The sequence below is a fragment of the Grus americana genome, chromosome 1 (assembly GCF_028858705.1).
Source record: "Grus americana isolate bGruAme1 chromosome 1, bGruAme1.mat, whole genome shotgun sequence".
NCBI classification, from domain to species: Eukaryota; Metazoa; Chordata; class Aves; order Gruiformes; family Gruidae; genus Grus; species Grus americana.
In genome coordinates, this window is record NC_072852.1 from 148,931,434 (window position 1) to 148,959,205 (window position 27,772).

General features: G+C 40.7%; 1 protein-coding gene across 1 annotated transcript in view; it reads left to right on the plus strand.

Annotated features, from left to right (window-relative positions):
* The first annotated feature begins 473 nt into the window (after positions 1–473).
* Positions 474–27,772, plus strand: part of IL18RAP (interleukin 18 receptor accessory protein) — a 54,666-nt gene continuing 27,367 nt past the window's right edge. The window contains exons 1-13 of the mRNA XM_054812009.1: positions 474–981; positions 1,903–2,002; positions 3,527–3,706; positions 4,204–4,351; positions 4,704–4,777; positions 5,728–5,968; positions 11,825–12,002; positions 13,659–13,812; positions 14,313–14,375; positions 16,682–16,838; positions 17,021–17,154; positions 20,442–20,603; positions 22,199–22,357. Of these exons, the coding sequence (XP_054667984.1) occupies positions 4,729–4,777; positions 5,728–5,968; positions 11,825–12,002; positions 13,659–13,812; positions 14,313–14,375; positions 16,682–16,838; positions 17,021–17,154; positions 20,442–20,603; positions 22,199–22,357 (1,297 nt within the window). The 5' untranslated portion in view covers positions 474–981; positions 1,903–2,002; positions 3,527–3,706; positions 4,204–4,351; positions 4,704–4,728. The remainder of the gene's footprint in view (positions 982–1,902; positions 2,003–3,526; positions 3,707–4,203; positions 4,352–4,703; positions 4,778–5,727; positions 5,969–11,824; positions 12,003–13,658; positions 13,813–14,312; positions 14,376–16,681; positions 16,839–17,020; positions 17,155–20,441; positions 20,604–22,198; positions 22,358–27,772) is intronic.

Sequence of the window (27,772 nt, forward strand, 5' to 3'; positions counted from 1 at the left end):
GTTGTCAGAAATCCCTAATGGAACTACAGTTCCAACATATCAACATTTGGCTAAAAGGCAGGCTCAGCTACTGGCATGAGGGCTTATTTGGAAGTGAATACATATCTCCGTCTGCAGTACTGGGGCTATAAAATGTTTCATCTCTTGAAAGCTTGCATTACTCTTTTCCCAAAGGAGATGTTATCGCAGAAAAAAAAAAAAAAGCACTGAAATCGGGACATTTCTGATCGAAGTATCGTAGGATCATGTGTTTTGCCTTGTCTCTTTTCCTGCAGACCATATTTTGTAATGCTTTGGGGGTGGGGGGTGTATTTCTTCTTTTTTTTTTTCCTTTTGAGGTCTTTGCAGAATATCAGCCTTACACGATAGAGTTTATCTCTTTGCACATCCTCATTCTCAAAACGGCCCGGGGGGGGGGGGAGGGGGAAGGGAGGAAGCTGTAGCAGAGTTAAAAGTTGCTATATTTAACTTAACATACGCGTTCCTAAATCTCCATCCTACTTCCACACACTTCTTGGAAAAAGTCCTGCAATGTGCATTCAGCAGAAAATAGGGGGAAGAGGCGTTTCAACTGAAGATAACCGAAGATACCACTGCCTTACGGCTTTTTTGCCCCCGGAAGGTTGTAAGAGAGAAGACCCCCGTCTCCTAAAAAAAGTTTATCTTCATTCATTCCCTTTGCTGGCGGGGGCCATCGCTGGGTTTCACCCACGACCGGGTGACAGCCCAGCACCCTTTGGTGAGCCTGGTAATACCTCGACCTGCCTTCGCTGCGCTGCTGCCCGGCCCCGGCCCCGGCCCCGGCCCAGCACCGGACCCCGCTCCGGCTCCGGGGAGCGGTTCTTTCCGGCGAAACTGGGAAGCGGCCCCGCGGCGCCCGCCCGGGCCCCCGCACCCCGGCGCAGGAAGGGGCGGCCCGGCGCGGAGGTCCCGCCGAGCGCGGAGATCCCGCCGAGCGGCCCGGCCGCCGCCGCCAGCCAGGTAGGGTAGCGGGGCGGCCAGGGGAGGGGAGGGGAGGGGAAGGGCAGGCGAGCCGGGGGGGGGGGGCGGCGACGTCCGGGCGCAGGCAGCTCCTTCTTCCCTCCCTCAGAGGAGCCGAGCGCCTGCCTCTGATCAGGGCATCCCTGGGGGTGTACGTGTGCTGGGGGGGTCCCGCGCTTTGCCCCGCCAGCCCCAACCCTCCCGCGCCGCTCGGGCAGCGTACTGGGGTGGGCAGGCCCTGCCCGCGGCCCTGCGCGGCGCTGGGGGACGCGGCTTCGTCTCCGAGAGACCCTGCCTCTGCCCCCATCCCTCTCTGCCTCTGCCCCCATCCCTCCCTGCCTGTTGCCCCCATCTCTCCCTGCCTTCCCTGACGCTCTTCCCCTGCCTGCGTCGCTGCGCCGCGCTCCCCCGAGCCGCCTGGCTCCGGCACCTTTCTCTGACTCTCTCCCGAGCCCATGATATACTTTTTACTTGTTACAGAGATGTCATAAATAATTTAACTGTGAAAAGAGCTTATTTCAAAACACAGGCCCTCACTGGCACCGCAAAGTCGCCCTGCCCGGGCTGCTCTGCTTTCCCGCACGCCTGGGTGGCTTTGGAGCAGGACAGGATCCATAAGTGCTGTTGTGGACGGTAGCAGCAAAAGATGATTCCTAAAATAAGCAGCAAAAGATGATTCCTAAAATATTTGTGTATCAGTCCTCAAGTGCCTCATTTAGGAAAACGAATATTCGTAATTTGCTATTACCTTTCCATTAATGCTAGTAAAAATGAATTTCTCACATCTATCTTTTCCGTTTTCCTCCTTGCAGTCAACAGTTCACAAGTGAGAAATTCCACCCTTCCTTTTTCAGGAGGTTTTTCAGGCTGAGCTGTCTGTGTACTGACTCACTTATTGAGAGAGATTACTCTCTGTTTCAGTGATGAATTAGGTTCAGAAGATTTATAAGTCCAAGTGGCAACACTCTGGAGTTTGGAAGACTACCCCTGCATCTGCTTTCTACGTGGCAAGACTTGCACAGTGAGTAAACAACTTCACTTGTATTGTTTGAAATGAAGATGGATTTTCATTTTAATCAATAAATAGCAACCCTAGCAGAACGGTGATTAGACTTAGTATGTTTAAGGCAACTGTTTGCTAGATTCTTTTGTTTTCTTCATGAATCTTACGTGAATTATGGCATCGTATGGTGATTTTTCCACAAGAAGCCTTCCTTATAGAGGTAAGATGAGTGCTTTCCTTCCTTGACCCCAAAATGCTTGCTCAAACAGTCTTACATTCAGAAGAATCTGTTGGTTTTAAAAAAAGGAAGTCACAATCCTTTGGGACCAAATTCAGGTTTCCAAAAGTGTTGAGCAAAACAAGGTACGTGATCAATATCGAGGATTGCTTTGATCAGCCCTCTTTCATTCCAAAATATTCTGGTGATTCTGGGAAAAGGAGAAATAATTATAATGATGCTTAAATACACACAATTGTCTAGTTCATGAGGTATCATTAATGCGCTTTACACAATTTAAACCTTCAGTTTGCTTAAAGATTTTGTTGGCTACACAATGGCACAATGATTTTTAAGAACCATATTTAATATTAAAATTCCATCCACGGCTTTAAGCAAGTATGAAATTTGAAAAACATGCTTAAAGCTATTGTTGCTTTGGGCCTTACAGACAACTGGGGTTTTTATACCTTTTTTTGTTGAAACTGTCATTCCCTACTGTTGCCCTAGTATTTTGCCCATTGAGTATTTATGTACTCCTTTATTAGGCAGACAGTCTTTGCCTTTACTTTAAAATATTTCTCAATTTATTTCTGAAAATTAAAACTCTTATTCTGTTCCTTGAAGAATCTGTATTAGCTGAGTTTCACCAAAAGCATTTATCCCCCGCACCCCCCCCCTTGCCACCCCCAGTGTTTCATCAAAGAGTATGCAAACCATGTGGCTCAAATGCAAATGTTAGCCTGGAGTAGAACAATTTCAGACAAATTGATCAGGTTCAACAGCAATGTGAGAGTATGATTAAGGACCTGTGTTTTGCTTGTTAATAGTAGCCACTAATCTCAAACATGGTCATTACTGAGTAGCTTGCATTATACTATGTTCTTTAATCCCTGTTGAAAGAATGAAGAGCTCTGTTTCACATTCATTAAAACTTCCACTCTTTGCTGATGTGATGTCCCAACGAAGAATGGGATTTAGAATTAAAAAACTGGTGATAAATGATTTTATCTTTATGTAGTGGATCATAGTTTCATAGTCTTTAACAGCTGTATTTTTTCTGGATGTGATAGGGTGAAAAATGAAAAGTAAATTCAAGAAATGAAAATAGAGAGGCCCTTCTTCTTTGTAAAGTGCAGCAGTTTGAATCTCCATGTGTAGAAGGGAACTGAAACTGGGTCTGATGAGTTTACTGTATGAGCTTTTAAAAGTTGCTTGTCGCAGTACTCAGAATCCAGCTTCTTTTAGCTGCTTTCTAAATCTGGATCTGCCTACCAGTCAGTCTGAAAAAAGGGATGTGAAACACTTCTTTCATCTCCTTACAGTGATTTATGGGATGATGGCATACTTGTAAAGAACTGGGGAGAACAATAAGAGAGAGAGAGCAGCTACACAGTCTGATGTCATTCTGGAATATTGCTGGAAATGCAGTAACCTCCTGCCTCCAGCCGCTTTAGATCACAGGAAGTTTCTGACTATAAATCTGAGGGCAGTGTCTTACAACAGTAAGTATGTGCTTTCTCAAATTGCAAGAGATTTAGGTAATAAACCCAAAGAAATGGAAGGCTATGAGATTTCTTTTGGCCGCTCTCGGTGTAACGTGTTTCGTGTGTGTGTGTGTCTCATTTGTCCATGCATGTTTGGGTCAGTGACTAAGCAAGGTTGTCTGTCTTGGCCATGGAGGTTGAAATGAGCTTATTATGCACCTAATCTGTCTGGTTTGTAAGCAAAACTGAGGCACAGCCTTAGGACCGGCTGTGCTTTTGTTTGTCAGTTAACCTGCTCTTCTGAGGAATCTCAGAGAAGATACTCCACGCTGGTATTATTTAGTGGTGTTTTCCATTTTCCTTTGAAAACAGAGTTAACTACATATGAAGCAATTGAATATGAGCTGCTTCACCTCCCCTTCCCCAGTGGATACGTTAGCACTCTCAGCTGGTGCTTATTGGTTCCATAAGCAAAATTTTAAGACAAAATTGTAGATCTCGTTGTTTTCCAACAGGCGTAAAATTAGCCATCAAGATGGCCAATCTATCAACATTGTGCTGTTCTCACTGAAGGCAAGGGAAGTTTCTACTAGCTGTTTCTACAAGGTCCAGTCTTGCAAAGTTTATACTCTTTGTGGAGAAAAAAACTCACGCTGTCCTGTGGTAGGTATCTACTGGCTTTGGATCTAAGTTTGGGTGCTTCTATAAGATACTCACTTTAATCAGAAATGTAAAATACATCCAGTGAATTAGAAAATCCAGGAAGGAAACCCTACAGTGCTTTCTGAATTTAAAATAAACTTGCCAAGAAAAATCTAGATACATTACCTGATGTATGAAAATAGCTGTTATGATAAAAATGTGTAACTTTCCATTTGGAAAGACCTCTTTAGTACCAGGCAATAGTTACACTGCTCACATGCTCAAAGGAAACTGTTTCACTGCACTTGTGATGAATTGTGAATCTGTTTTTCACAGAACAAGCAAAACCAATTAATTTTCATTTTTTTTACAGAAGAAGTGAGAAATAACTCAAGAAAATGACTCTGATGATTTTTTTTTTAATGTTTATCATTCAGTCCTCCACTGGTAAGTATAAATCTTCATTTCAATAGTAGACCCTTCAAAATATTTGTTGAATATGTGGCATCTTCTTGACAGTTGCTTAGAGTGGGGCAAGTTTTGTATTTTGCAGCTAAGAACAAAATTTTAAGGGTTTTGGCAATTTCAACCCAGCTCCAGACTCGGGAAATTTGGTCCAAAATGCCAAAATTATGAAATAAAAAGAGCATGAACAGCCACAGCAAGGAAGAGAATGAGTCTGCTTCTTTTTGTGCCATTCAGAAATGTGGTCGCAATAGCTGCTAAACAACAATAATATCTGAGAACCTCAGGAGAAAGAGAGACCAAAGGCTTATTTTATTCTTGACTATTAATACTAGACCATGGTCCCTTTTCTGTATTTTGTTTTTTGCTTCTGTATGCAATGGTAAATTTGGGAAATGTGTTTGGAAAAGCAGACTTTGAGATTAAATTTTACACACATAGTGTCATTCCAAGGCACCTTTCCCAAAGATATCTGAAGTTTTTAAGAAATCTAGCTACATAATGATTTAGTTTTAATTAAGGAGAAAAGAAAATGCAAATGTTAGTTCATAGGATCTCTGCTTTTGTGGCAGTTGACCAGTTCTGAGGATTAGTCATATTTGTCAAGTCAAACTATATGTGAAGAATTTCTCCTTTCCCCTTCCTTTTCTGACACTGTTGGATGTACATGAAAGAATCTTAGGGAAATGTCTTCTTTTTTAACCCTCCTTTTCCTTTTGGTTTTGCTTGGGTGAGGTAGAACACAGACTTGGAATATGAGTTTTCCAGTAAGTGTTGCTGGAATAAATAAATACTGCCAAACCACTCTGCTGAAAGGAAGTCACTTTATAAAAGACCAGCAGCACAGCAAATCACTTTAAAGACAGGCTAATGTAATTTTCTGAAAGAAGTACTTGGCTTCCTAATGTATCTTTTTTCCTCTTTCTCTGAAGAGAAGCTGTGTCCCCTTCGTGCCTCCATTGACGTGCTAGAAGGGGAATATTTTTTCCTTTGTTATCCTGAGTCAATACAAGAACTCTTTCAGGAAGAAGCATACACAGTAAACTGGTACAAACAAAATGCTGGAAAGCAGCAACTGATAAAGAAAACACACAGAAATGTTTCTCAAAGGGATTTTCTGGAGTTTTGGCCAGCTGAACTCAGTGACTCTGGGAATTACTCTGTCACTCACAGGTGGGTGCACAAACTGATGGGTGAACATCCTGCCTTTGCACTTGTCTATGAAAAAGCTAATTTCTTTGCCTTGCTTTGTATTGTTAGTGGCATCTGTACAAAGGAGGTGCAGGGAACTGCATTAACTGTGGTGTCATTTTCCACATCACTTCACAATAACCATCCAGGCAGACCTATAATATTTACAAAATAGCTATAGGCAGATGCAGCCTTTTAAAGGTTCTGTAAACCTTTTGATAAGGCAGGTAGCATTTCTGCTGGTGTGTGATTAATTACCTAAGCAAAATGAACGATAGGCAACCTTTCTGTCCACTGCCAAGTAAAAGGAAACATTTGCTTGTCTTCTCCACCAGACTCATTCTTCCTTATTCTCTTGAGTGACTCTCACTCTATGAGGCCTGCCAAGTGGTCTAATTGTAGAGGAAAGTAATGGACAGACAGTGGCATAGCTGAACTCTGGTTTCTGTGCAAACCTTTGCATGCCTGGAGCCATTCAAAGAACAAATGAAATAATTGGATTTGATTTCTTACAGCTGTAGAACATCATGAGTCAAAAGGGTGGGCCTCAGTTACTTGGTGGTTATCTTCATTAGATCACCAAGGAAGACTAAAGGACTAGGTTAAAGGTTTGCTGCATGGAGTTCCTATGAGTAACTTACACCAAAACTGTAATTTGGCATTTGCAATTGAAGCAATAATTAATTTTAAACATGTTATTTTGCATGTAGTGATTTCTGCTGTCCTCCAGGTAATATTTTTAAGGTTCTTGTCTGGTTCATAAAGGTTATAAGACTGTGGATACTGAAAAATGCTCTACCAGCAGACTTTTTCTTTATAGTATTTAGCATTTCTGATACTGTGACTATTGAACTTGTGTCTGCAATGTTACTAGAGAAATGTGGAGAGCATTACTATTTAGTTTATAAATTAAAAGTCTGCTAGTAGAATGTTTCTCTGGGGTTTATGTGATTTCTTTTTAGTTGCAGGGCACTCTATTCAAATAGTAGGTAAAATGATTCATGTATGTTGAACTCAGTCTTAAGAGAGTTGTCTGTAGAGGTGATAAGTATGGTAATTTGGCCACTTTGTTGTGCAAGGTCGTGCAAATGTGGTGTATTAGTACAGACATTTGCCTGAAGTAACACAGGTGAAGTCAGCTGCTTGGTTTTGGTGTGTAGGGGTTAATGTTAGATAATACCTGACATAGGCTTGTCTGTTGTCACAGACCTGAATTTGCCTTTAAATTTTGGCTTTATTGATGGCCTTGATCAGTCATCTATATGGTCACTTCACTAAATATAGCGCTAAAAAGCTATTAAATGTAACAACTCTGCTGCCAGCACCTAACCAGTGGTATAAAATGTATGCTCTGACTTATTTTGGCATGGGGAGGGATAGGTGAGGGTCACATCTGAGTCACCGGCTACTGAAGGAGGTTGTTATAAGGAGTCTAAGATAAAGGACAAAAGAGAGGAAAGCTGCGATAACCCTAGCCTTAATTTGTGATCCTTGCAGTTTTGTGATAATTTGAAGGCCTTGGAGTAATGACAGTAAATCCACAGTAAACTGCAAGAACTCTGTAATATGAATATGAAAAAAATGTAAACTTCAAAACAGAGGGAAACAGCCTTACATATAGAAGAAGGAGGCGACAGGAAAAGACCTTAAGTAAAACTATTACCATGAAGTTTGTTAAAATAAGTATTTGTTGGAAAACACCAAAATGTCTGAATCCCGTGTGAAATATCTTGATTTGCTTAAGCAAGAAACTCGGAAGAAAGGTTTTGATTACATCAAGGCATTCATTTGGAATAAAGAGTTTTGATTTTCTGCGTTCTTGTTCCATTTTCTAAGACAATATTATGCTACTACATTTGAAAACTCAGTTTTGAAAGAAAGCATTTTTATTTGGGGAAAAAAATAATTTCTTAATTCAAAGAATATATTTTGACCACTTGGAAACAACTTTTTTTTTTTCCCCAAGTTTCTTTCTGTTAAGCCCATACAGATACTCATTTTTCTGTTAGGATCGGTATGAAGGCACATGCCAGAATCTTGCAATCCTCACACAGGATCTCTTCACAGGTCTTACCACTGGAACAACGGGCATACAGGGAATTTTTAAATGGGATTTTAATGGGATATTTGGCTGAGTTTATATGATGGTTCTCACTATTGGCAAGCATATTAAAGCAGTTACAGTTCTGCAAATACAGAAGATTATTTGCAGAAACAGTTTTCTGCAGAGATAGAGGACTTCTAGTAGCCTCTATTGATAGGAAAAAATAGTGGGCTACTGTGGAGCACTGAATTGGTTTAAGATGTAATAAGAATGACAATTAGAATGGAATTAGTTTTGTTTCAGAGCATTTATAATGGGTTAAAGATTTGTTTTGAAAGCAGATGTTCTAAGTGTATTTTTTTTATTTTCAACTATTTAATTTAGAAATAAGTATGTGTAAACTATATGGGAAATTATTTTTAGAGTGCTTATAACTGTTTAGGCAGTTTTAGTGGACAAAGTGACAATTAAATGTACTGCAGATTTTTGAGGAAAGTAAGACAACACATGTTGACAGATTTTGCAAACTAATTAAATTTAGGGAGTTTCTTCCTTATATGTTTTAACCGACAACAGGCAAGAAGCAAGAGGTGGAAATGATGTAACAATGAATTTATGGTGTATTATCCGCTTATTTTTGACTTAAAGAAGACTCAGAAGTTTTCCAGTTAACGCCGAAGTGTCATGCTGACACATAGCATAGACAGCTAAAGTGTGCGTATGTGTGTGTTGATGTGTTCACATGTATAGTAGACTTAGGGTATAAATTCAGGAATTAATAGACATCACCTGTAATCCTGAGTGTGGCCATCTTCAGTAATGTTTCTTGAAAATAAAAGATTTCATATGCACTTGTAGTGGAAGTGGTCAGCAGAAAAACTATGTCACACATCTTTGTCAGGATTTTGAATTTGTATGTTTTTTCATTGCCTATATCCTGTGGTTATCAAAGTAAAAACCAGCATACAAAGAAGCAGGTCATCTGGTTGCTCTGAGTTGGTGACCTTGAAACTGAGGGAACTTACAGGTTCCTGAAAAAAACCCCCCAAAACCGAAAGTGCAGAGATCCATGATAAATGTATGATACATTTTAAGATTCTAATACTGCTCGCCTTTTCAATGTGTTTAGAACAGTTGAAAGCAGTGGGAACACACGCGTTTAGAGTTAATATTGTAGTTTGGAAGGCAGAGTGAGTTTCTTGCAGTAGATTGAAATATTGAGATAACACTGACTTGTTGCAGTGAAATAGCTAAGGGATGACCTGGAGTTGTCTATGTATCCAGTAAAGTTGGTTTATGTTCTCTAAGGGCTTTCACTTCCTTGTATCCTCTCCTGAGTCAAGCTAGTTTTTGTTGTTCCTTCTTGGTGGGTTTGGCAGGGGGAGTTGGAAGGCTGTTAAGCCAGAGATGGTTTTGTTCCCCACAAATTATCACTAAAGAATCTCAGCAAGTGAAAACCAGGATAGAAATATAACAGCTCAGATATTAGCAATTTAAACAATACAACTTAATGCATTTTTTGTTGAAAATCGTGTATATGGCAGACAACTAGAAAGTGTGTAAGCTAAATTCACCTTAGTTTGCATAGGTATGGTTTTGTTACCTTCCAAGGAGCTGCTCTTTGCCAGATTTTGACTCACCAAGTGGAATATCTTGATCCACTTTGGGTGAAATCCTCACATTTGTTGAATTGATTTCACCAAATATGATCACAGAAGAAAGCCTCTGTGGACGGACAGTACTGAGGAGAACATGTGGCTCTATTGATCTTTTTCTTCCATCTGCTGAATCTAGATTGTAAAATCATATGTATTTTATGGCTAGATCTGTAATTGCCTCTCCAGCAGTATTCAGATACTAGTGCAATGCCTAAAGAAACACACAGACTTGGTGGAATTAATTGGAACTAATGTTTTTGTCTACACCTAAACTTACCTTAGGTACCTTTACTGTCAGGGAGAGAGAGAGGGGCCTTTCTGGGTCACAGGTTATCTTGTCCTAAACCAAACATATAAAATAGGTCATGTAAACTGCACTCTAGAAGGGTGACTATTGACTGTGGTCCCACTGCTGACTGTGATTAGTAGCTCTGATTTAAATGTGAGAATGTGATGTTGAAGAATAGGTGAGAAGGACACCACCCACTGTGAATACCCATGTGAGTACATCTCTGATGGAAAAGTTTTGATAAGGTTTTTCCTGTTTATGACACCATAGTTAACTGATTGAGAAACCAAGCCACTATGTTTTGATTTAGACAATTGCAATTATAAGTCATGAATATCTCAAGTGAGTAAGGAGAACCTATGTAGGTTGAAAAAGGGCTACAATGGGAAGGAGGGGAGCAAAATGCATGAATACATCTGTTGCATAAATATCTTATGCATGAATACATAAATAAATCTGGGGAACTTAAAAAGGGGAAAAAAAACCCCTCAACCCAAAACTTGGAGTAAATTCATCATATGAATGATGTCCTAACAGTTCTTCTGAATCTTGTAACAGTAAAAGGCATGTCAGTCAAGTATGGTGTTTAAACTGATCCACTTGTTAGGCTTGCTTCTCCATTTCAACTGCTTTGTCCCCTTAGCCCTTCTCATTGAAATCATTCTTGTCTAGTTTTGGTTCTCCTGGGAATGATTCCTTTTTCTTTTCTTGGAGACATAAAGATTCAAACATATTTATGAAGATATGACTGACACGGGAGGGAAGTGCTCTGTGATTGCTGCTTTTGCTTTGTCAGACCCTACTTGTTCAGTTAGAAACGAAAGCTTTATGCCCACACAGTGGGTGAAATCTCACCCATTAACTTAGAGCAGTATACATCTTTCTCTTAAGCCCTGCCTTTGCTAGAATTAAGCCAACTTTGCCAAACTTAAGCCAAAAGTCCTTCAGCTTCTTTTCCCTTGGTTGTCATGTATTTGGACATAACCAGCAATGAAATAACTCACAGCTATAATCTGATTCTTTAGCGGAGCATGTGGATAGAACATAGTAGATATCTGAATGATAATGGTCACCTTCTAGACATTCAAAAGAGGCATTTGTAGACCATATTCATCTGATCCTGTATAGATACTGCATGGGACGTGATGACTCCGCTTTAGAAGCAGTAGTTCCTGGCTTTTCCAGTCAACCTGGGGTGGCCAGCTACTGTAGATCTCTGGTCAGTGCAGACTGAAAGGCAAAGAGATTAATCCTTTCCAAAATGCTTTGTTTTGCAGACATGCTTGAATCTGTAAGTGATTCTGTGATTCATGAGACTTGTATTGTTTAGAAATATTTCCAAAATATCGGTGACTATCTGCACAGTATCAAACAATGAGTAATGTTGCTTTGTGAACAATAGCAGAGTTGCCCATCTTATTTTTGACTTACTCAGTTACTGCTTTAAACCTTAGCAATGCGAAGGAGATTAAATTTGCAAAATCACTAGCTGCTGATTCAAGGCCCTAAAACTCTTTTATACTTACTTGTAACAATAGATGATGCCACAGATTGTTGCATCCTTGTTCTGGTCAATATAGCATATATTATCATATTTCATAGATATAATTGTATTGTCAAATGTTTTGTGATAGACGATTTAGTTTAGATAACCTCTTTTGTTATGGGAAATAACACTTATTTGGGGGTGGAAAAGTAATAATGGGGAATATAAGTCATTACGTCACTGTAGGTGTACTTTTTACCTAATAGATGTATTAGAGAATTTATTTGTATTTTATTGTGTAACTCACTAAGCTATATTCCTTTAAAAAGCTCCTAAAACTGATTTTGCTTTTTTTTTATAGCAATGGAAAGCAAAATTTCACAATTCAAAAGTGGACATTGAATGTACTTGAAAGAAATAAAAGCAGCTGTTTCAACAAAAATCATTTAACTACAGAAATTAAAAATGCTGGAACTGGTCATTCACTGAAATGCAGTGATTTGTCTGTCAATGAAAATGACAGCATAACATGGTACAAGGTAATTACTGAAATAGTGTCACTTAAATCATTTGGTACAGAAACAAAACATCTGATTAGAGGAAAAATTAATTACAAACAACTTTTTAGAAGCATCTACAAACCTTGTAAAGCTTTAATTTCTCAGGTTATTAGGGAAAAAAGCCCCTTATACAAAAGCAAGTTTTTCTCTGCTCTCAGCTTTGTTAGAGAAATGTACTTGTATTCAGAAATTATTAATAAACTGGTAGTTTGGAATGGTAAAAGATCTCGTTTGCCTGTCTGTTTGCTGATTTAGCCAGCAGCTGTTTTAGCCAGCTGCTACTTTGCTGATACAGATATTAACCTGACACTAAAGGAGGTGCCAAGATGTTTGTTTTACAGTTGGCATGTGCTCATAAAATAATTGCAAACTTTTCATATTTGCTGTTTCTCAACACTTTTTACAAAATGTGTAACATTCAGTTCTGTTCATTTTAGGCAAATCATCCGTCTTCTCTACCAGCTTTTGTCAGAGCATAAATGACAGTTGTGTAAGCACCTGTAACTGTTGGGTGTTGTGCCCAACCATTGACTGAAGCACCCTGAATAGGTTTCTTCCATGCTGTCCCTATGCATCGCCTTGACCAGTGCTCTTTATTCCTCTCAGGTGTCCTGGTTGGAGTAACAGACCCTGTTCACTCCATGTTGAATCAGTTTCAGGAAGGGATTTTGGCTGCTTAAGTATGGGCCTCTGGATTCTGCCTGGCAGAATGAGCCACAGCCCTGCTTCCTTGTCCTTCGGGGCCTGGGAGGATAAGACCATTGGTGGGTAGGGCCCATAGATGGATATGTTTTCCTCAGTAAAGGACCATACCGCAGACGGACCTCTCTCACAGCTAAGCCAAGTATACCGATGCCTAATACTGTGTGAGACAGATGAAGCAGCCGTCTTTGCACCTAAATATCCTTCAGCACTTGATTGGGTGAAAATTTTCAAAGCCTTCCTGTCACACCCTAGGCGGAGATACCTCAAACAGGGATGGTCACACATGCCTTTTGTACAGGAGTCTGGTAGTAAGCATATGCATCCAGAACATGTCCGTTCCCTGGACAATTTCCAGCAGTGATCATTTCCCTTCTTGATATAAGGTAATTCAGATCAGAACCAAATATTGCTGGATTTTCACGTTTCACTTAGTCTGTGCTGTGAATTAAAAAACCAAACCAAACTCTGGTTTGTTTTGGAGGATAGGGAGGATAAACAAATGTGAGTCCAACTCTTGTCACCCTCTGAGATGGTCACTTTCCCTATTGTTGAGGCATTTTGCTTTAACCTGAAAGCTCCTCCTAAGTCTAGATAACTTTTGGCCACAAGCAGGTGATACCTACAGACCCAAGCCATCATTTTGAGGCGGGGGGGGGAAGGTGAGTGCATTTAAAATCCCAATACAATATTTTTATACTCAGATGCTTACTTGAAATTGTGGTGCTCTCAACTTCTAATGTGTTAAATGTTCAAACGTTGCATTTAAGTGACCATGACTGAAGATTGGGCCTCCACCTCTTTTGGGTCAGATAAATGTTAATGAGATAGTGAAAGAGTGATGGTGACCATTTCAGAAATAATTTTTAACTTCTTTAAGGTTTTGAATGTATGTTTGCTACAGAATAGTATTTCCTGTTTTTATTGATGCAGGACTGTAAGAACTATGAAAATGAAACAGAGCGGGAACTGGATTTTAAAACCTTAACAGTACAGCACTCTGGGATATATACCTGTAAAATTTTAATCAGTCATGAAGGAAAGATATACCACAGCACAAATACAATTAAGCTGATAGTAGAAGAAGGTAAGAAAGCTTTCTAAAATTTTGAAGCATGCTTTTGGTTCTCTTTACTATGGAGATTTTTAACTGCAGTTCCCATTTGATAAGTATATACAAGGGTGATCAAATCTGGGAATCTGAATTATTTCACAATAATTTAAAAAGTAAAAAAAGCAACAGAAGAAGTTTGTATGACATATTACCAATTTTGGAAAATTTATTTAGTATGTTTTTCCTGCAGTTTTATTTTTTCAAAATTAGCTGCTGTAAGTCATACAAACTTACTAAGAGTTTTGGGGAAGAGCCCTTCCAGCCATTGTAAACTGTGCATTGTATATATATATGCATGTGAAAAAAATTCAACAGGACGTACTGTGTTTTAAACTATTCAATAATGCCAGAGTCCAGATATTGTTCTTTGAATTAAATGAAATGTGATTAGTTTTAGCAATAAAGCAAATGTGTAATTTTTACTGTAAGCAAGCAAGCTGTTACTTCAATAGAAATGCTTCTTTCTATTTTAGATGCACCAGAGTCTGTAACTTTGGAGATAGTTGGGCGCGATGAAGAAATTGAAACAGAAATAGGTACCAGATTAGTACAAGAATCTTTGTGGTAGCTACTGCACTTACATGTTTTTGTTCTGATCTCTTTATGGATGATGATTTGGTTAAATGTAATCAAACTAAGAACTGTCTGTGCACATTCCTGGATCTAATCCCTCCTCACATCTGGTTATATTTTGCGTAGTGTATTCCATGACTGATGTCCCCTCTTACAGAGGCAGAATCTGAGGTTGCTGCTATAAGCAGCAAGAGGAAATGGTGGTGGTGATAAAAAAAATCTATGGCTTTCTTTTGTAGATAGCAAACCCCACAGAGTGATGTGTGAAAGACATGCAGTTTGTTCAGCAAACAGCAATAATGAGTAATCCCCTTAACACCTGATGCAGTAGAGGATGTTATTCTGCAGGGAAATGAGAAGTGTGAGGGCTGACAGTCCTGGCAATGTGAGCATGCAGATCTGTGACTGCTGTGAAGAACTGGTTGTATTGTCAAAAGCCAAGACCCTAACTGTGCTTCTAGCTGGGAGTAGGTTAGATAACATGTTCTGCAGGCTTCACAAAGTGCTGGACAGGATCCAGGATTCTGTGATTGAGGCTGTAATTAATTTTTAAAACCAGGAATTTACCTATCTTTTTCCTCTCCTGTGCCAGAGAGCTTCTGTCTGGTTATCTAGTCCTTTCTTTCCAGGTCTAAAAAATCATATTTACCTCCTCTGTTGCTCATATATGTATCTCCTTTGCTCAGGCAGGACCTCAGATATTAATTTTCCTTCCTTCCTTCAAATACCAGCTGGTAGGTTCTTTTTCCAATGGTAGTACCCCAATCCTATGATACCTCATGTCTCCCAACCTCCCAGGACACCCTTCCTGTACAGTTCTTCCCACTTACTGTGCTTGTCCCAACCCTTAGAAGGTAGCAGGCTTCAGCATCAAATGATTAGGAACCACCTGTCTTCCATCTCTTATCTGCCTTTATAAGATCTTTTGATAAGGTTATTGAACTACCTGCTGAGCGATGAGACAGATGGCATGGTGGAGAGTGAAGAGGATTTTGGATGAGCTAGGTCCATGGTCTTTCAAACCTGTCATTGTTTAGATGGTGTTCTATAATATTTCCCCCAAAACAGCTGTTGTGTATGGTGAAAAAGCTAGTTGCAAGGTGGATGATACTAGAAATTTAGGTCTCTGTTTCAATCTGTGCAACTGTGATTTGGATTTCTAAGGTACAAATCTGAGATGGGCAGATTTTCAGCTGGATCCTGCTCTAAAGGTTCTTAAGCAGTTCTACTGGAAGCATCCACTCTAATAAATCTGGAGAAATCAGCTTATAATGTGTGCCCTTAGAGAATTCCTGGGCAGACCTCGCTTACTGGAAAGCATTTGTGTATGATGGCATAAACAAGAGCTAACGTGTGTCTTTTGTGGCTTAATAAAGAGTGTTCTGGACGTGTTCCCTGGAAATGATGCTGGCATAGCCTAGAAATGGTGGTGTAAAGTTGCAGCTAACCTCAGGTCAAGCTTCCCATGACAATATTTAAAATAAAATGCCTTTCCAATCATCAAATCTCACACTCTGGAGCTGCAGCCTTCTGCTTTACTTTCCCAAGTGTACAGTTGTCTTTTTAGTTTTGCTCTTTCTTATAATTAGCTGGACTCTATGGGGTGATTTGTGTCGCTTCCAATTAGTGCTTTGAAATGGCACAAAGTAGCGGACTGAGTTAATGACTTGTTCACCTATTCAGGATTATGCTGATTTCCAGGTGTGCTGCTGGGATGAGAATTTCTTCTGTGAGACTTTAGCTGGGGCTCTAACAGGTTTTGGTTATATTGAGTAATAGTGTATAGGTTAGCTATTACAGTCAGTTGGTTGTAATTCCCCTTACTGGTTACTTACTTTTACCTGGCCCTAAAGTACTGGCGATAGGTTGTCCTCTCCTGTTCTCTGCCTGCAGAACAGAGTCTAGTTCATGGAATCATAGAATATCTTGAGTTGGAAGGGACCCCCAGGGATCATAGAGTCCAACTCTCTTTAGTTCTCTAAAGCCTGAAATTCTCTGGCCTGGTTAAACTCTTCTGGCTGTGACAATTTATCTGAGAGAAAGCAGTGGATGACTGTCACTCTGCAACAGGGTGCAACAGAGCCTTGCACATGGTTGCTGAAGCCACCACCAGTGCAGGTGGAACACCCATGAAACATTGTGCAGGGGCTACCAAGTCCAGAAAGTAGCACAGCTCATGGGATACGTTGCCTGGAAAGCTGACATTTTACTGCACTGTGAACACGAATGCTACTTCTGACTAGATCTTCTCATGTTGTGCTCTGTTTAGGTAATGAAGAGATACTCAATTGCACGGGTTTCTTGGGTTATTATATGCAAGAAGATGCCAGCCTCTACTGGTTAATTAATCAAACGTTTCCAGAAAAATGCACAGGTATCCCCGAGAATGAACCTTCAATATGTGAAGAAGAGTTCAAAAGATTACAGTAGGTTTCCTGAAAATACTCCACTTCTATTTGTCTGTGATAATGTCCTGCACTTTGTGGAACTGCAAGTTCAGTAAAACCTCAGCCTGAGGTTATTTTAGAACCTTTTCCTCAAAATCTGCCTCTCAGCTGGTTGTAGGTTTCTGTACAGATTGTATTGCTAACGCCATTCCTTGTTACAGGTTGGGAAACAAGTTCTATGTCACAAGGCTGCTAAGGATTAAAAGAGTAACATTCGAGGACATGCATCATAATTTCACCTGCATGTTGCAAGCTGATGAAAGAACACAAATAAAAACAGTGAAACTGAAGAAACGTACGGTATAATCTATGAATCATACTTCTCATATATAGTTATTAATCATGCCAGCCTTCTCAATCCTGAGGGCAGGGTACTGATTTCAGAACATCACTCCAAACATGTCTGTGTGCTTATGAAGGCCCTGGTCCATCTAGTGCTGGACCTGACAACCCCCCTGGGCGATTCCTCCTGCTCCGAGACAGGGGCAGCAGGCGTTGCTGCTACATCTGCTAGAGCAGCTGTGTGAGGGCTCCGTAGTTCAACTGCTGCTGCTGTGGATGCAGCTGGGGAGGCTGAGCTGCGCTCTGGCCGACAGATCCCTACCCGGCACTTTGGTAGATCCCATGGCAGAGCATTCCCTGTGCTCTCCTACTCATCAGGTTGGTGGGATCACAGGGGTTAACTACCTAAAGCTTGGTGCAGGCCAGAGTTTGCTGTTTGGATCACTTCGTTTATTAAGCAGCTCTTTCTAAAAATAGAATCTGAGGTCTTGGTTGTTTTTTGTGGGGTTTTGGGTTGTGTTTTTTGGGTTTTGGTGGGGTTTTTTGTTTGTTTGGGGGGGGTTGTTTGTTTTTGGGTTTGTTTTTTTTTCTCGGAAAGGTCAATCTTCTATATTCCTGATAATGCCTGAAATGCTCCGGTCGATGCTTTCTCTTTTGTCAGGAACTCTATCCTTCTAGCTATGGAAAGCTGACCTCTACCATATAGCAGTACTTCATAATCCAGACAGCCTGGAGATTCATGGCAAATGGGCATCCCTTCTTGTTTTCTATCCCTCCTAGACCTTTCCAAGCTTTACTGGTAGGAAATATGTGAAAACAGACTAGTCAAAAGATGATGTGTATAATAAAGCAAAGGAAATACAGACTACAATGAGCATGACTTGATGGTGCCTTCATAAAGACTTCAAAGATTTAAGGGTTAAAAATCTGTATTTGGAACTAAGACGACAAAGATAACAGAATAATAATTAAGAAAAAAAAAAAGCCTGAAAGAGACTAGAGACAGAAGATAAAAAAAAAGATCTGGACCAAAGAGATTGAAGGGGACATTAAGGACTGTTATGGATGGACTGAGAGAAGGGTGAAAGGTAGAGAATAAGAGAAAACAATAAAGAACCTGAAGAAAACTCATCATAAAAGTGGGTGACCACCAGTTTGGGATGCTGTACATCTATGAGGATCTGTAGTGTCAGTCTTAGAATCATAGAATGATTTGGGTTGGAAGGGACCTCAAAGATCATCCAGTTCCAACCCCCCTGCCATGGGCAGGGACACCCTCCACTAGACCATGTTGCCCAAAGCCCCATCCAACCTGGCCTTGAACACTTCCAGGGAGGGGGCATCCACAGCTTCTCTGGGCAACCTGTTCCAATATCTCACCACCTGCACAGTAAAGAATTTCTTTCTAACATCTAATCTAAATCGACCCTCCTTCAGCTTAAACCCATTACCCCTTGTCCTGTCACTACACTCCCTGATAAACAGTCCCTCTCCAGCTTTCCTGTAGGCCCCTTGAGGTACTGGAAGGCTTCTGTAAGGTCTCCCCGGAGCCTTCTCTTCTCCAGGCTGAATAATCCCAACTCTCTCAGCCTGTCCTTATAGGAGAGGTGCTCCAGCCCTCTGATCATCTTTGTGGCCCTCCTCTGGAGACTCTCCAACAGCTCCATGTCTCTCCTGTACTGGGGCCCCCAGAGCTGGATGCAGTACTCCAGGTGGGGTCTCACCAGAGCGGAGTAGAGGGGCAGGATCACCTCCCTTGACTTGCTGGTCACACATCTTTTGATGCAGCCCAGGACACGGTTGGCTTTCTGGGCTGCAAGCGCACACTGCTGGCTCATGTTGAGCCTTTCATCAATCACCACCCCCAAGTCCTTCTCTTCGGGGCTGCTCTCAATCCATTCTCCGCCTAGCCTGTGGTTGTGCTTGGGATTGTGCCAACCCACATGCAGGACCTTGCACTTGGCCTTGTTGAACTTCATGAGGTTCACATGGGCCCACCTCTCAAGCCTGTCAAGGTACCTCTGGATGGTGTTCTTTCCTTCCAGGAGGATCTGCTCCATGATCTTGCTGGGCACAGAGGTGAGATTGACCGGCATGAGAAGCTCGGCATGAGAAGCTCAACATGAGCCGGCAGTGTGCGCTTGCAGCCCAGAAAGCCAACCATGTCCTGGGCTGCATCAAAAGAGGTGTGACCAGCAGGTCGAGGGAGGTGATCCTGCCCCTCTACTCTGCTCTTGTGAGAGCCCACCTGGAGTACTGCGTCCAGCTCTGGGGGCCCCAGTACAGGAGACACATCGAGCTGTTGGAGTGAGTCCAGAGGAGGGCCATGAAGCTGATCAGAGGGCTGGAGCACCTCTCCTATGAGGACAGGCTGAGAGAGTTGGGGTTGTTCAGCCTGGAGAAAAGAAGGCTCCGGGAAGATCTAATTGCAGCTTACCAGTTTCTGAAGGGAGCCTACAGGAAAGCTGGAGAGGGACTGTTTATCAGGGAGTGTAGCGGCAGGGCAAGGGGTAATGGGTTTAAGCTGAAGGAGGGTCGATTTAGATTAGATGTTAGAAAGAAATTCTTCACTATGAGGGTGGTGAGGCACTGGAACAGGTTGCCCAGAGAAGCTGTGGATGCCCCCTCCCTGGAAGTGTTCAAGGCCAGGTTGGATGGGGCTTTGGGCAACGTGGTCTAGTGGAGGGTGCCCCTGCCCATGGCAGGGGAGCTGGAACTAGGTGATCTTTGAGGTCCCTTCCAACCCAAACCATTCTATGATTCTATGATAGTTCTGTGGTCTTCCTTTTTTCCCTTTTTAAAAATGGGGGTTATGTTTCCCCTTTTCTAGTCAGTGGGAACTTCATCCTGCTGCTACAACTTCTCAAATATGACAGGTAGTGGCTTAGCAACTTCATCCGCCAGTTCCCTCAGGACCCATGGATGCACCTCATCAGACCCCGTGGGCTTGTGCACCTTCAGGTTCCTTAGATGGTCTTGAATGTGATCTTCTCCTATACTGGGCAGTTCTTCATTCTCCCAGTCTTGATCCCACATATAGTTCATTTATATGTGTGGAGGTTGCGTGAATGTGTGCAAGATTGTTTCTCCAGTTTTTAGAGTAATCCATGTTCTGTAGTTCTCCATTTCAGGACAAATGGCATGCATATGTACTTCAAGTAATTATTAGCAGGAGAAGATTCACATCAACATTGTGATTTTTTTGGAGTGATTTTACGATGCCCTAAGTACCAAATACGGTATTCTTGTCATATAATACTCTTTGTTAAGGCTAGAATTTTCTGGGTTTCTGTTTTACAGGGAACACCCGAGATCTACCTGTGCACATATTTACAACTGGAATGGTCCTTGCTGTACTATTTCCATGTGTTGCTGTAGCTGTGGTGTTTGTCTGTGTGATGTTTAGAGTCGACTTAGTTCTATTTTATAGGAACATATGCAAAAGAGACGAGACTGCTGGAGGTATGACTTGGCTAATGCTGACATTGAAATAAGTGTATTGATTATAAAATAGTTTCTGGTAGGTTTTATAAAACAATCATCTCTGAGGAAGAGATGAAATAAATCCAGAAGTTTTGTGAGTAGAAACAGGAAAGAATATGTAAAAGAGAACTTGATGGTCAGGTGCTAAAATGAGTTTGTTATACACCTGGGGCAGTAACAGCAGATAAACACAGTGAAGAACCTGCCTCTGGAGCAGGTGGTGGAAGGGACATGGTTAGATGCTGTTCAGATGTGCTCTGTTCTGCCATGTTCTTTGTCACAAAAGTTGATGAAGGTGGAGAAGTTTACAATTATCTATCTGTAAAGAGGATGAGCACTTTAGAGTTGTCAGATGGGCACATTGACAGAAATTTTTCACCTCACTGATGCCCTTCAGTGAGGTAAAAGTTAAAATGCTTCCTTGACTGTAGAGGCTATTGCAATATTTACAGGTTTGTCACTAAATGCACTTAAGAACAGTAGGAGAGCACACTACCAGTATCTTACCAGGCAGCATCGCTGTGACCTTGACTTAAGGAGCAAGCCTGACAGTTACCCAATTCTGGGTATAATTTTTCTGAAAATTGTGGTGGAAAAAACTTGCTGTACCTGATTTTCTTAGCCCTTCTTAGTCTCTAAATCAGCTTGAATATAGCTTGAATAAACTGCAGTGATTGGAGATTTCTCAGTAACAGTTGGATGTCATTTATGCCTGCCAGCGTTTATCTATCTGTTGATGTTAGCTCTCAGTACGTACGTGGGCTTACAGGGAGGATCTCTGAGAACCTGCACTAGGCCACCCTGGAGGAACTGATTGTCTGATACTAGCCAATGGATTTCCTACTCCTAGAGCTCTTGCATGTGTAGGGTTTCATGGGCTTTAGTTTGTGCTCTCTCTTATGAACTACGTGCAGTAAAGTATCCGGAAAGAGAAGCAAAGAAGTACAGTTTAAGATGCAAAGTTATGTGTGCCACTGTATCATCCAGAGAGTTGTTCTGTGGCAAGGTTCAATTAGGTATTGCTCGATGTGGTAGACTTGGCCTCTGAAGTGGTCTTTGATTTTATGTTTGTAAATTACTGCCCAAAGCATGACCAGACATGGCACGCTCTTATAATTAAAAGAACAAATTGTTTATTCTCTTTTGCCAGTACCCATTCTACAGAACTACTTGATAATCTTAGACAAAGAGTAAAATAAAAGTGAAAATCTGCAATATCACTTAAGTAGCATTCAGGTTACGGATACATTTTTTGCTTCCCTTCGTTTTCTTGATCACCACAGATGTGACATTAACGGATTAAATTAATCTGATTTTTTTAAAAAAAACCACCTTAATGTAGAAAGGATATGTTATTTTCAAATATTTGCCAAATGCAAGCAGAATCTTTTGTATCAAATTTAAATTGTTTCAGAATTTTTTGTGTTTGATGACTGTTTGGGGTATCAAAGGAAAGAGCAGGAGTTTCTAGATGCTTTGCTACTGAGACAATAACTTCGAAAAACAGAATGGTGAATCAGATGTTGTATTTCTAATGGTTGCTAACAAGACAACAATTGGTGATTTCTTTCCAGATGGAAAAGAGTATGATGCCTTTGTGTCTTACCTGAAAGACTGTGTTTCTCCTATTGAAGAAGAGAGAGAATTTGCTTTGAAGATACTACCCATGATATTAGAACAAAAGTTTGGGTACAAGTTATGTATATTTGAGAGGGATGTATCCCCTGGAGGAGGTAAGTGTATTGAATATTCTTGTCATTAAATAGGCACATCATTTTCACACAAAGGTAAAAGTCAGTAATTAGAAGGAATTTTGTCAAATGTGTTGTACATTGAAATGCTACATTTTCCATTTAATCTAGACTACGTGCATGCAAAGTTTGCATGCACACATTTTACATATTTTATAGATATACTTATGAATTCATGTACATCTACGCACATACCCAGAGACATATCTTTAATTACACAGAACCAAGATGAGCAGATGCAAAAGCTAGCATGGAGAAAGTTAAAGTGGGAGTATGGATGATGTGAGATGTTTCACAGTAATAGTGCCCTTGCTCTGCTTTTGCTGAGAGCAGGCACCTATGAATGAACTCACCTTTACTGAGCAGAGCAGGTGGTGTCTCTGATACTAGTTATTCTCAGGTAACTTGTACGTTTGCTGTATCTTCAGAGTGGTGGCTGAAACCATATCGTGAATGTAATGCATGCCATAACAAACTAGAAATGAGAACATGGAATTTTGTTTCTCTAAATGGCCTTTGGATAGATGGCCTTTTGCAGATGACTGGAAAAAAGATACTGGGTGATTCCATTTAGTCCAAAGATCTAGTTGAGGAATGGGATTTCATTGTTAAAAACACAGAACAGTAAGGTCAGTCAGCCTCCTTCACAAGGCAGGATCTTGTCTCCTTTATCCATTTCTGACATATTTTTCTAACCTGACAGGTGCCACAGCTCTCTCAAGCCATTTTTTCTAGTTATTCTCTCTCCTTAAGTTTTAAAAAAAGGCTGTCTGAAGTGTTCAATCTTATTCTTTCAATAGTTTTAGCTTATTTCCTTTTCTCTGGTCTGATCCATTGTAAATATGGAAAACAGTGTATTTATGTCTGTTTATAGGAGCCTTTGGTGTGTTGTAATACCCTTGTCAGCCTCCTTCTCTTCTCAGTTCCCTCTCTTTTAGGTTACTCCTGCAGTTTGCTTTGCCTTTCCCTACAAGACATGTTTTCTAGATCTCTGGTCTCTGTAGACCTTGTCCCATGGTGCTGAAGCAAGCACAGGAAGTTGTGCAGGAGAATTCAGTTTGGTGCTTGGGGGTTTGAAGGGTATCACCATTTGATTTCATTTCATTCATCGCCGGTCATGACAAAGTCATGGATCTAAAACACAGTTGGACCTCATTCTGTCATCACGTGCTAGTCTTCTCAACCTTGGATTACTGACAATAGATTTGAGTATTCAGTGATGTAAAGGAAGGAGTAACCTGAGGTGTCCTGAATATTTGGAGAGAGGTTGCTATTGGTCACTTTCTGTGGAATCACTCCAATGGTATCTGTTATGAAAGAGCAGAGATGTCTGGTTGGAGGAAAAATAAATTTTGCTGCCACCTTCTATCCATGTGACTACTGACAGACAGCTGTCTAGGGTAGCTGGAGATTTTATGTAGGTTTTTATCTGCTTCAGAGAACAAGCTTTAGTCATACCTGAGCTCGTTTTCACAGAGTCTAAATCCGTAAAGCATACTAATCCCTTCACAGGGACAGGATGCTTACGTGCTGTCACTTTATAAGGGGGACATTTTTGGTACACGTATGATTGTTAAAGGAGAAGTCGATTGAGTGCCTATCCTTTCAATTTAGTTTAAGAATGCATTTATCTTTCATTTGCAGCAGTTGTTGATGATATCCATTCATTTATTGACAAAAGCCGAAGATTAATCATTATACTGAGCCAGAACTACATTTCTGACAGAGCCATATACGAACTTGAGAGTGGACTGCATAAAGCCCTAGTTGAAAGAAAAATTAAGATCATATTAATTGAATATATGCCTATAAGTGACTATAATTTCTTGCCAGAATCACTGTCTCTTTTACCATCAAAGAAGGTTGTGAAGTGGAACAAGGATAAATCTCTTCCTGTGAATTCCAGATTTTGGAAGAACCTTCTGTACCTGATGCCAGCAAAACCTACCAAGATAAACACCAAGGGGCACTATAATAATCTTGACCTAGGCTTGGAAGGGACTCAACCACAGACTGAGGGGTGTGACTTTAATGCAGTCGTATAACAATTCTGGAAACAGAAGATACTGCAGAAAACTGCTCAGTTTGCTAACTAATAGAAAACACAAATTGCACACTTACTTTGGGAAGACAGTGTTCTTGGAAGAGGCCAAGTCTGAGATGTGAGAAGAATGTAGAAATTGTTACAGTGGCTAGGATGATGTTAACCCCAATGCTAAATGCTATCCCAGAGAGAGTTTCCTCAGCAATCTGCACAAGGAGCAGAAATGTCATTCTGCTTAGGACTTACCACATGGCACAAAGCACAATGCAAAACATTTTGGTTTCACATTTTCCAGTAGTGTAGAACGATGTTAGTTATACTTGCATACTTTTTGAGCCCCTTCAATAAATATATCAGTATTTGCAAAGTATTATTATTTAGATGCTCTTGGTTTTGCCTTTTGATATTTCCTAAGGATCCTGTTTGGGCATAGACCCAAATCGCTCCTGCCCTAATGAGTTCAGCGTGCAGGCTTTGGGCAATGTCAAGCAGAAAAATCAAGTGAAAACAGAGAAAAGGGAGATTAGAAAGAGTAGGGCAGATTTGGTTGGACTAACAGTATTCACTACTGAGTTGTACGTGCTCTAGACAAGCCAAGTGGGAGTGATTTGGAGGAGTGGTAAAGACTGTTTCCGTCCTCCTAGTTCACTGTGAATACTGTAAATGCTCATGTTGGCAGGGAGAAGGGGGTGGGAGAGAGATAATGGTATTTTGTTCATGGACACTGATATCTACATTATACCCTGAGCTGCCTTCAGGTGAGGGATGTAGGAGATTTATGTGAAAATGAGATCTTTGGTATGTACATATACTCCTAAACCTTTGGAACACTCGTACTTAGTATTATTTTTTAAAACAAACTTAGTAATGCCCTTCAAAACCACGGTAATCCTCGCTTGTTATTAGCTGCCTGGCAGAAGATACCAATCTGACATAAATTCCTGGATAAAATGAAACCGTATTTCTAGCTAGTACCAACGGGGAGAAATCAATGGAGAATCATTTTGGGAGATCTTCTCTCAGTTTGCTAGGAGACCATCAAGGCTCAGCCCACTCTCAAAATTGTCTTGCATTCAACTAAAGCTAGTTCTGAGGAGATGCCTCTTTGACACTGACACTTAATTCATGCAGCCGTAGTGGAGGAGCTTTGTTACCCTCTCAGTGCACTTGAGAAGACAATTGGAGTGCTGGGTATCATGGCAATGTCTCAAGATTCATGAGAATGAAATACCTTGTTGTTTGTCAAGTATGTTGTAATCAGGCATAGTTTCTGACAGATGCTCAGGTAAAAGTAAAGGCTAAACATGGATTTACAAAATGGAGACGACATAGTTGCTAGGTTAACACATAGATGAAAGGGAACAAAGGAATAAGGCACACATTTGTGGTGTCCTTCAGGTCAGCTCCAAGAGGTCTCCCTTTTTCTGTCAGGCAACTAAAGAACTATTGAAACGTGGTACTTAGGCAAAAGCCATTCTCTGAAAGAGGATTTATGCTCTGTAGTTATGTATGTCTTTACATTTCCAAATCTTTCTCGAGGTTCAGTTCTTCTCTACCAGTGTTTCCTGTGATTTGAAATCACAGATCAGTTTTAACATTCTCCTGCAGGACTAAGGATTGCCCCTACTTCAGAAATGCCATCAGGCATACTAAGCACATCCATTTCTTGGCCAAACAGCTGACAGAAAAGTTAGTAACTTTCCTGATGCTTAACTGAGGTGTTAAACTTGCTCCTCAGCCACATAGTTTTTCATATGCTGTCATCAATGTATTGCCTAACAACATAAAGTGTCAAATGCATTATACTATGCACATGAATATGGATAGTGTACATGGTTTGTTAAAAGCTCTGGACTGAGCCTACCCTCTATGAGAATCAGCTGCTGTAAATTGAAACTGAATTTGCCATGAATGCCTCCTCACCTGAGCCTGGAGAGATGATGTGACTGCATATACCTGCTATGCCTCATGAAGCTGTACCCTGAAGATTGTGAGACCATACAGAATTTGACCGCATTGAGGTTTCACAGAATAACAGAGGAAGATTGAAAGCTAAATGGGATTAACTCCAAAGTTGTTTGAATGCCAGCAAAGCAGACATTCAGATGTAGTACAATGAATGACTCAATATGTGTAAAAGGGCAAGTATTTTTGCACAGAATGGTATCATTTAATCTCTGTAGCTGATCCTCGCTGCCCATGCAGTGGTGAAGGGAGACAAGAGAAATTAAGGACAGGCATACTCATGTTAACACCACATGTTGTTCTTATGACTCTTGTATCCTGAATTACTGACTTTAATCAAGGCTTGGAATTGCCTGCTTTCTGTTTACCAGTCCCTAGAGAAAAGGAACTGCTAATATGACTTTTATAGACTGTAGTTGTGTTGATTTGCCTGATCACGTATATGTCAATTTATAAGTGAATTCACATGATTTGGTTTGAGGTAATGGGTCATTTCAGTGATTTATATTGCCTTTTTTTTCCATTTTTGCACTTAATAAAAATTTACTTCCCCCTCTCCACATCTGTGGCTTCCATTTTTGCTGCAGTTAGACAGCAGTAAGTGTCAAAAATCTAGCTTACAGTAAGAAGAAAAAATGCAAGAAAAAGCAAGAGTGTGGTTAGACCTGCTCTCCACAAGCAATAAATGTCTCATTTGTACTGTAGAACAATTTAAACAAAGCCAAACTCAAACAACATGCAGTTTCTCAGAGGAGGATGCAAATGGGATCAGTGAGGAGACAGCTGTTGTAAGTTACCAGTCTTGAAGATTCTTATCTCTCTTGCACATACTACAACATAGTACTGACTGAGCATAGTCTGTCTCTGCATTTATTTTTTTTTTAGTGTTCCTGACTGACCATTTTCTACCACAAGCAATGCAGGCTGGAAGAAAAAGAGTATCAAAGAAGTCTTCTTGTCTATTGATAATTTGAACATAAATGTTGGGAAGAGTTGGGACTATTGTATATAGTATCAATATATAGTGTAGTACCATATAAGGGCCTGGAAATGTAGGTGGTTTGTGAATTATAGTTGTCCATGTGACCTGTCCTGTGTGTCCACCTTCAGTGTCTGCACCAATTCTGGAGAGGCTCTTTGAGTGAAGAGGTCCCTCCAAATGGACACAACGTCTCATTTCATATTCATAATTTCTTACTACTATAAGCACTTCTGTTCCTCCACTGTAATCTGCGTTCTTTACAGAGATATGAGAGACAGACCTTGTGAAACAGGAGTAAATGGCCCCCCTGCCCCAAGCAGCTGTATCACTCCATATCCAAGCTTAAGGACAAATCATACTTCTTACAACATTCTCCAGATTGTAAAGAAAGCAGGAGATTTGTAGA